The sequence below is a fragment of the Mus caroli genome, unplaced genomic scaffold (assembly GCF_978045245.1).
Source record: "Mus caroli unplaced genomic scaffold, Mus_caroli_1 scaffold_5, whole genome shotgun sequence".
NCBI lineage: Eukaryota > Metazoa > Chordata > Mammalia > Rodentia > Muridae > Mus > Mus caroli.
The window spans coordinates 117,754,342-117,764,516 of record NW_028227260.1 but is presented as its reverse complement, the minus strand read 5'-3'; the positions used below and the strand labels follow the sequence as shown (position 1 = coordinate 117,764,516).

Below are 10,175 nucleotides of genomic sequence, written 5' to 3'. Positions count from 1 at the left end.
CAATCCAATTCCCCGTCCCCACCCCTAGATGTTGAATACTATTGACTGATCTTATAAAATCTGCGGTTCTAGCAAGATAATTAGGTCTTAAAACTAACTTCTATTTCTGCTTTTGTAATCAAACTTGCTAACTCTGATCAATGATTAGGACAACTGCAAGATATCTATGTTAAATTTAGACCCTGCCTACATGTGGACAGAGTGCATGCAATCTTGTGATTTTTTTTCACTCCATAAACCTTGGATTGATATGACTAGATGCTACGTCTTGGGAGCGCTCTCAGTTGCAATCTTGGCACCATGGGAACCTTCTGCCAGTATTTAATAAAGCTTCTCCTTCTTCAAATTTATTCATCATCATGGTGAATGAATGACCCCAGACTCATAGCATTGTGTCTAATTCCAATGTGTTAGTTTTGTTATATTTATTATGTTTCATTTTATTATTACCCTTAGAAGCATGTATGCCTGCTTTTCTTCTTTCCTTCCCTCCTTCCATGCCTCCCTCCTTTCTTTCATTCCTTTTTTTTTTTTTTTTTTTTTTTGAGATAGAGTTACTCCGTGTAGCCCTGGTTGTCCTGGAACTCACTTTGTAGACCAGGCTGGCCTGAAACTCACAGAGATCTCCCTGACCCAGCCTCCCAAGTGGTGGGATTAAAGCCATGCACCACCACCACCTGGCAACCTGTATGTTTTCTAATGAGAGACAAATAGGGGGTGGATCCAGATGAGAGGGGAGGACTCGGAGGAGCAGAGGGAAGGAAAACCATTATCAGGATATATTATGTGAGAAAAAATTACTATCATTAAAATGGAAAAGTAATTGGTATACACCACCAGTGAAAATAACCATCATCATAAATACTTTCTGTGCCTACCTTCTCTTTAGTTCCCTGCTAACAGGGTTACTATTGAATCCCTTGCTCAAAGGATAATGTGAGCCTAAATTAAGAAGGCTTAAGTGTCCCACTGTGTCACAACTACCATGCATAGAGAGTACTCCTCTGTGCAAGCAATACTAGTGACTTAGAAACATCACTCCATAAAATAAGAACTTGTGATTCTGCTTAAATAACATACATCCTGAATAGCATACATTGTGCCCTACAAACCCCCAGAAAGCACATAAAATTAAAGAACTTGGAAATTCATGCTTTTATTGTTAACATGCATGCTGAATAGTTAAGCTTGGCATTGGGCACAGAGGTTGCCAATTTGCCATTTGTCTACCGACCAAATATGGCACATTAAGAAGGCTCTTCAAAATCGGTTATGAAAATGAAGTCTTCGGCACCAGGCGGAATATTTCTCAGCATTTCACGTCTCTCAATCTTCCTCTGCTTCGCTCTCCGATTGGTAAACCACACCTAAAATCAGAGGATGACAGGATTGGGGTTAGCACTGCCTACCACCCCCACAGCCAAGAGAAGGCTCATAACACTGAATTTTCTTTTTTTTTTTCTTTTAAATATTTATTTATTTATTTTATGTATGTGAGTACACTGTAGCTTTATAGATGTTTGTGAGCCTTCATGTGGTTGTTGGGAATTGAATTTTTAGGACCTCCCTCTACTTGCTCTGGTCAAGCCCACTCGCTCCAGTCGGCCCCGCTCACTCCTGTCAGCTTCGCTTGCTCAGTCCCTGCTCGCTTCAGCCCAAAGATTTATTTATTATTGTACATAAATACACTGTAGCTGTCTTTGGATGCACCAGAAGAGGGCGTCAGATCTCATTGGGGGGGGGCGTTGTGAGCCACCATGTGGTTGCTGAGATTTGAACTCAGGACCTTCAGAAGAGCAGTCAGTGATCTTGCCTGCTGAGTCATCTTGCCAGCCCAACACTGAATTTTCTATTTGGTTCACAAAAGCAAGGATCAGCTGTGTGCCAACCTTTTCAATAGGCCATGGTTTTATCTAAACACTTCAATAATATCTATTCTATTGAATGGGAAGCTTAGCTATACCTCCAGAATCCTGCTGAGAACAGAGGGCACACTAGGCATACAAAGTGCAATCTTCTTCAAAAGGCAAAGAAAGAGTACAGATTTACAAAGAGTAAAAGACAATGTTGTCAGGGAACGGGGTCATAAATTGGCTATTTCAATTGTGATAAAAAAAACTGCATGGTACTGGTACAGTGCCAAACAGGTAGATCAATGGAATAGAATTGAAGACCCAGAAATGAACCCACATACCTATGGTCAGTTGAGCTTTGACAAGGGAGCTAAAACCATCCAGTGGAAAAAAGACAGCATTTTCAACAAATGGTGCTGCCACAACTGGCGGTTATCATGTAGAAGAATGCGAATAGATCCATTCCTATCTCCTTGTACTAAGGTCAAATCTAAGTGTATCAAGGATCTCCACATAAAGCCAGAGACACTGAAACTTATAGAGGAGAAAGTGGGAAAGAGCTTCAAAGATATGGGCACAGGGGAAAAAATTCCTGAACAGAACAGCGGTGGCTTATGCTGTAAGATCAAGAATTGACAAATGGGACCTCATAAAATTACAAAGTTTCTATAAGGCAAAGGACACTGTCAATAAGACAAAAAGGCCACCAACAGATTGGGAAAAGATCTTTACCAATCCAAAATCTGATAGGGGACTAATGTCCAATATATATAAAAAACTCAAGAAATTGGATTCCACAAAACCAAATAACCCTATTAAAATGGGGTACAGATTGGGAAAGGATTTTTATCAATCCTAAATCTGATAGGGGACTAATATCCAATATATACAAAGAGCTCAAGAAGCTGGACTCCATAAATTCAAATAACCACATTAAAAAATGGGGCTCAGAGCTAAACAAAGAATTCTCACCTGAGGAATACCGAATGGCTGAGAAGCACCTGAAAAATTGTTCAACATCCTTAATCATCAGGGAAATGCAAATCAAAACAACCCTGAGATTCCACCTCACACCAGTCAGAATGGCTAAGATCAAAAATTCAGGTGACAGCAGATGCTGGTGAGGATGTGGAGAAAGAGGAACACTCCTCCATTGTTGGTGGGATTGCAAGCTTGTACAACCACTCTGGAAATCAGTTTGGTGGTTCCTCAGAAAATTGGACATAGTGCTACTGGAAGATCCAGCGATACCTCTCCTGGGCATATATCCAGAAGATGTCCCAACCGGTAAGAAGGACACATGCTCCACTATGTTCATAGCAGCCTTATTTATAATAGCCAGAAGCTGGAAAGAACCTGGATGTCCCTCAACAGAGGAATGGATACAGAAATTATGGTACATTTACACAATGGAGTGCTACTCAGCTATTAAAAACAACTAATTTATGAAATTCTTAGGCAAATGGATGGATCTGGAGGATATCATCCTGAATGAGGTAACCCAATCACAAAAGAACACACGTGATATGCACTCACTAATAAGTGGATATTAGCCCAGAAACTTAGAATACCCAATATACAATTTGCAAAACATAAGAAAACCAAAAAGAAGGAAGACCAAAAAGGTCTTCGTTCCTTCTTAGAAGAGGGATCAAAACCCCCACTGGAGGAGATACAGAGACAAAGTTTGGAGCAGAAACTGAAGGAAAGGCCATCCAGACAGACTGCCCCACCCAGGGATCTATCCCATAATCAGCCACCAAATGCAAACACTATTGCATATTCCAGCAAGAGTTTGCTGACAGGATCCTGATATAGCTGTCTCCTGTGAGGCTATGCCAGTGCCTGGCAAGTATAAAAGTGGATACTCACAGTCATCTATAGGATGGAACACAGGGCCCCCAATGGAGGAACTAGAGAAAGAACCCAAAGGGGCTGAAGGGGTTTGTAGCCCCATAGGAGGTACAACAGTATGAACTAACTAGTACCCCCAGAGATCGTGTCTCTAGCTGCATATGTAGCAGAGGATGGCCTAGTTGGCCATCAATGGGAGGAGAGGCCCTTGGTCTTGCGAAGATTATATGCCCCAATACAGGGGAATGCCAGGGCCAGGAAGCAGGATTTGGTGGGTTGGGGAGCAGGGTGGGGGAAGCATATAGGGGACTTTCAGGGTAGCATTTGAAATGTAAATGAAGAAAATATCTAATAAAAATAGAGTTTTCCCTTAAAAATAGATAAATAAATAAATAGGCTCTTTCTAAATATTGGCTAAATAGGGAGATACAGTCACAATCACCTGTTAGAGTCCAATTCTCAGTGAATGCGTTCCATGTACCTGCTACATTAGGGAGTTCTCAAACTGCATACTTGTGATGGCGTACACTTTGTCTTCCTGTCTGGAACCCTCTATCATGGGGCTGTACAGTCTAAAGATCACCCACTGGACCGAAGCCCTGCCGAGGTGAACTTGAACCTACCACCAGGATGCCTCCATGAACTCAACCAAAGCCCCAGTGGCTGACTCACTGGAGCTCATGTTAGCCCAGACTTTCCCATGTTTGATTCTTCAAGCCCATCGATTATGTTTGCCAGAAGAAAAGGCAAATCGGGCAGGAAGGCTTCAGAAAGTTCACACTGCAGCGTGTGCAAACGGGAGCACAGGGGTGTTTTCTCTTCTCTCGTGTCCTGTGGCCGTGCTGTCTCTGGAGCTGCAGTATATCAGTGTCTCTACAGCTGCAGTGCACTGGCCTGTGAGCACGGAGAGGGGGAAATCCCCTACTCCTTCAGCTTTTTTTTTCCTCTCACTCTGTCTCTCCATCCTGGAGAAAGCCTCTCTTCTTCCTCCCAGAGTCTCCCACCTGAGCCTGGTCCTACTGTAGGTCCTACTTGTGGTGTTAGGATGCTAGCACTCAGGGGCCTGCTATGTGGGAATTCTGTTCTACACTGCCCCGAGCAAGATCCAAAACTAAGACACACCATGTTTTCTATGCCTTTTTTTTGTTTTGCCATGAAGCATTTAGCTTCTTTGGGTTCAAGGCCGAGGTGTTAGTCTTTGCTTTCTCAAGGACAGAAAATTCCTGTGAATAGGATAGGTAGGACTGCCCTGAAGTCAAGTTCATCCTCCAGAAACAAAACCCACATCTTCAAAGTAACGCCCTTGAAATGAGAAAGAAATTTCCCACGTTTCCAGTTATGCAGAGACTCACTTCTGCATTGGCCATTGGAATTTGCAACCTGTATTTTTTTTTAATTTTTAATATTTTTTATTACATATTTTCCTCAATTACATTTCCAATGCTATCCCAAAAGTCCCCCATAGCACCCCCCACTTCCCTACCCACCCATTCCCATTCTTTTGGCCCTGGCATTCCCCTATATTGGGGCATATAAAGTTTGCAAGTCCAATGGGCCTCTCTTTCCAGTGATGGCCGACTAGGCCATCTTTCGATACATATGCAGCTAGAGACAAGAGCTCCGGGGTACTGGTTAGTTCATCATGTTGTTCCAACTATAGGGTTGCAGATCCCTTTAGCTCCTTGGGTACTTTCTCTAGCTTCTCCATTGGGAGCCCTGTGATACATCCAATAGCTGACTGTGGCAACCTGTATTTTTGACTTTATGTAATTTTCCACAAAGTTTGCATCCTTAGTAAGTTAGCTGAAACTTGTTTAATATTAGTCTTTTTAAGTTTTAGACAGTTCTTCCAGGCCTCTCAACACCAATTTAACTATTCTGGCAGGTTGGCTACAACTCAGAATGGCAGAAAATCAAAGTGAAGGGATAGTACTCCCTATTATCCCCTTACTCAGATATGACAAAAGGGTTAGCCATCAAGACTCTCCAGTCTCCTTCCAGCTCCGCCACTCACTTAGATGCAGATGTCTGTTTTGTTGTTGTTTGTTTGTTTTTTCCCTATGAAATTTAGCACTTTTAGCTCTGATGTTCTGGACACAAAACAGATAAATGGGGACAACTTAAGAATGAAGGGCAAGTGGTCTAAGTCTCTGACTAACTGAGTCATAAGAATTGCATATGTTGCACAATGAACAACATATGCTAAGAAGGCTGCCTACTTAGAGATGATACTCCTTTTATGTAGGGATGTTGCAAGGTGTGTATTACACCTCAATAAACTCAGCACTCAGGAGGTAGATGCAAAAGAACTGTTAGTTCAAGGTCATCCTTAGATACACACTGAATTTAAGGCCAACCTGAGTTACCTGAGACCCCTAAATATACACAAATACCTATAACCATGAAAGAAAGAAACAATGTTAAAATAGCAACGAATTATGCTCAAGTCTGCCCAGTCTCTGCCCCAAATTTCACTGTCACTGGCATCCCTTGAATTACTTTAAATATTTCCAAAGTCATAGCACATCCAAAATGACTCTATATAGATAGTTTCCCTTAAAGCAAGGAAAAAAGGATATAAACTTCAATTATCAGATATTTATGCACATGTTCATACCTGGACATGTATTATATGCATATATGTATATATGAATGAACACAGAGTAAGAAAGAGTTTTTTCCCTTTTATCTGGTTGTTTATCTGATTTTCTGCAGTAATGGGAAAGAATTACAAGCTAGAACACCTACATTCTGTTTTCCAACCTGGAAATACAAAACTCAAAACTTGTTTGGGGTTTAGATCAATGAATTAAGGGGTAAGGTACTTTTATTGCAAGCTCACAGACTGAGTCCAAATCCCACAGAACCCACAGGAAGCTGGAAGTGGTAGCGTCCCTATGATAAATGGGAGGTGGAAACAAAAATCCCTGGAAATGTCCAGAGCAGCCAATCGGGCTTGTGCAGTGATTAACAACAAAGAGAGCTGCATTTAAATAAGGTAGAAAATGATGACGGCTATCTGAGGTTGTTCACAGACTTCCACAGTATACCATGCATAACAGTGTGTTTATGCACTCGCATGCATGAATACACATATGTATAGGTATGCTTATGTGCACATACACACACTAAAAAATAAATGGAACACTTTGTTTGCCACCATAAAAAAAGAAAACTCATTGATTTCAACGCATCTAGGACAAGGCTATCCAAAGTCCAGGGAAGGCTATATACCGACTTCCCAAGTGCATTTTTCTTTTTTGATTTACTGACCTTCACTTTGACCTCAGGCACATTCAAAGTTCTTGCAAGCTCTCCCCTGTGGAAAGAAAAACACAAATATATAGCATTCAGTGTTTTATATGCGATGCAACCTCATATATGATTTCTGTGTTCTTTTTAAATATCCACCATCTTCCCTTAAAACTCCTCCAACATTTAGTTTTCAGTTTCAGAACCAGCCTTACTTTGAAAGGGTCTCACCTCATGACAAAAATTTTTAACCACTAGCTGGGATAAATGATTTTTTAACAGACTATTAAAACAATAAAAGCAAATGCAGAACTCTATGCTGAGCAAATGATACTAATTTCAAAACCAAAAATGTTCTGTCACTGCAGCTGTACAGCAGTGCTCCTTACTTCCGACGCCAATGCCAGTAAAACTGACTGACTACCTGATGCCAATGCCAGTAAAACTGACTGACTACCTAAACATGAGCCGAGCGAGGACAACAACAAGAACAGCAGCAGCAGCAGCAGCAGCAGCAACAACAACAACAACAGACATGCTGATGTGAACAAGGCCTGCTCCTGAGGTCTCAACTCTAGGAGAAGAATTATAGACAACAAGGATGCTAAGGGAGAAATAATCTTCCCCAGGAGGATCACAGCCTTGAAAACATATATATAACTAACATTAATACTGTCTGAGCACCTTGTATATATGTATTTAGAAATGTGCGCGCGCGCACACACACACAGACTTAAAACAAAACATCAGCTATCAATATCATGGAATAATGTCCAACTTCTAAAAGGAAGGGAATTCTGCAAAAAACCATACCAGTCTTATGCTAAAGGTGGCATAATTTCAATTACTTCGGGGGCGGGGGGGGCCTTAAATTCAAAGAAAGAAAGCATAGCAAGGTACAAAACACTAGGGGGAGGGGAAAGGGAAACGGAAAAGCTGAAAAGCTTTCCCTGAAAAGCTGACAAGACTACTGGTGAGGGATCACCCAACAAAAAGCAAATAGTTACTGCTGGTGAACTTTGAGCAATCAAAGTAATTTGGCATGCTATACTCTTTTTCTCTCCATATTTTTACAGAAATTTAGATATAACTGGAAACGAGTGGTGGCGACCAGAAGGTACATTTGATTCACACCAGCACTGCACATTAGCCACACTGCTCCTGATACCCACCCAAGTCAGCACCGTCCCATACGCACTCCTCGGGGAGTGCCCATCTGTGGCTTGGACGGCCATAGGGAAAACAGGGCCCGGAAGAACCGAAGGGCCCCTCATCATGAGCCAAAGCCCACGAAGGCTGAAGAGCTCCCGGTGCAAGCCACATACCTTGTAAGCACATCCGGGTACTGGGTCTCTTCAAACAGGCTTTCCATTTCCTCGACCTGCCACTGTGCGAAGTGGAATGGCGGTTCACGACGACGACGGCGAGCATGGCGGCGAGGGGGGCGGTAGCGGTACGGCCCCGGAATCTGAATAGCAGCGGCAGCAGGAACAGTTGGAGGAGCAGCAGCGGCAGCCACCGAGGGAGCTGCCGCCTCCTCAGCATCTGAAGTATCCTCATCGCTGGTGCTCGAGTCATCACTCTCGTCGGAGGAGGAGTCGGAGGAGTCGCTTTCACTCTCCTCGACAGTGGCACAGCCTACGGCTCCGCGACTGTCATGGCTGCTTGCCACCGCTGGCTGCGCCACCGCCACAGCCCCTGGAGCCTCCTCAGTTGAGGTGGCGGCCATGGCCCCTGCCTGGGCTCCAGCATTTGTTTCCTCCTTGCACTCCACAAGGTAGTAATTGTGGTCAGAAGGGACCCCGTGGGCCATGACTAGAACCTGGCCGAAGCCACCAACGGCTTCGGGGCCCTAGGGAAAAAAAATGACCTCGAAGCCCAGCGTCTGTTACCGGTCCAGACGGAAGCCAGCGGAAAGTGAGGAACTGGATGAGAGATGACGACAACCGGGAACTTGTGCGCATGCTCCACACGTTCTCCATGTGTATCACGGTCGACGTCATCACACTCCCCTCAAGATGGGCGCTGCTGGCTCTTTTTTCAGTGATGGACTGCCAGTGGCTTTCTGCCCACATGTTACAATAGATGGTGTTTGTTTAGTCGTGCAAGCGATGGGGGTATGGCCCAAAACATGTGGGACCTGCGGATGGGTTGTGAGGGAGGAGGGGCGTGCGGCTGCTTTAACTTGCACCCTTGCATGCACATTCGCGCATACATGGGCTGCCTATTCTTTATGGATTATAGAGATTATCACGACCAGTAGACTGTGCAGAAATGCAAAATAATTTGGAAATATAGTATGGGAGAAAGGTAAGAACACATACTGACCACAGGATTCTTGTGTGAACACCTAGAAATTTCTTTTGGCTTCACCCTCCACTGGCTGCTCAGAGCATGGGCTGAAAACTAAGCGGACTCGATCAACTTAGTGTTTGTTTAGTCATACAAGTGACAGGGGTATGGCCCAAAACATGTGGGGCCTGCGGACGGGTTGTGAGGGGGGAGGGGCGTGCAGCTGCTTTAACTTGCACCCTTGCATGCACATTCGCACATACATGGGCTGCCTATTCTTCATGGATTATAGAGATTATCACGACCAGTAGACTGTGCAGAAATGCAAAATAATTTGGAAATATAGTATGGGAGAAAGGTAAGAACACATACTGACCACAGGATTCTTGTGTGAACACCTAGAAATTTCTTTTGGCTTCACCCTCCACTGGCTGCTCAGAGCATGGGCTGAAAACTAAGCGGACACAATCTGCTTAGTGGCTGTTAATTCAAGAGTCCCTATTAGTACACTGAGTGCTAGCTAGCCATTGTTCTTTAAGTACAACCAAGATCTTGAGACTGGGTCTGATCTAGTTAATGACACTGTCAAAAAACAAACAGCTGGGAAGTGGTACTGTATGGCTTTAATCACAGCACTCGGGAGGCAGAAGCAGGCAGGTCTCTGTGAGTTAGAGGGCAGCCTGGTCTACAGATCTAGTTTCAGGACAGCCAGGGCCACACATTGAAATTCTGCCTCAGAAAACTAAAACCCAACCAACCAACCAAACAAAAGCAACAACAACAACAAAAGACACACACCAATACCCACTCCAAAAAAAATTAAATGATCTGCATAATAAAATACAGTAAATACATAAAATAAAATACCACAGATTTTCATAATTAATCTCTATTACATTCCACACGAAATATTTGGTTCAATTC

The 10,175-nt window shown here is 43.3% G+C and overlaps 1 protein-coding gene across 1 annotated transcript; it reads right to left on the bottom strand.

The window, feature by feature from the left end:
- Positions 1-1,247: 1,247 nt before the first annotated feature.
- Positions 1,248-8,772, bottom strand: LOC110287449 (homeobox protein Rhox13). The gene is made up of 3 exons (XM_021154066.2): positions 8,285-8,772; positions 6,981-7,026; positions 1,248-1,367 (listed from the first exon to the last, which is right to left on the bottom strand). The coding sequence occupies exons 1-3, from the start codon at positions 8,770-8,772 to the stop codon at positions 1,248-1,250; spliced, it is 654 nt and encodes a 217-aa protein (XP_021009725.1).
- Positions 8,773-10,175: the final 1,403 nt, after the last annotated feature.

What these genes read in the sequence shown, in the direction of transcription:
- LOC110287449 (XM_021154066.2), bottom strand. Translation starts at nt 8,772, where the DNA reads ATGGCCCACGGGGTCCCTTCTGACCACAATTACTACCTTGTGGAGTGC. An exon ending in TACCCGGATGTGCTTACAAG is followed by an intron (nt 7,027 to 8,284) that starts GTATGTGGCTTG and finishes TTCTTTCCACAG; the next exon opens with GGGAGAGCTTGCAAGAACTT. An exon ending in TGCCTGAGGTCAAAGTGAAG is followed by an intron (nt 1,368 to 6,980) that starts GTCAGTAAATCA and finishes CTCTGATTTTAG; the next exon opens with GTGTGGTTTACCAATCGGAG.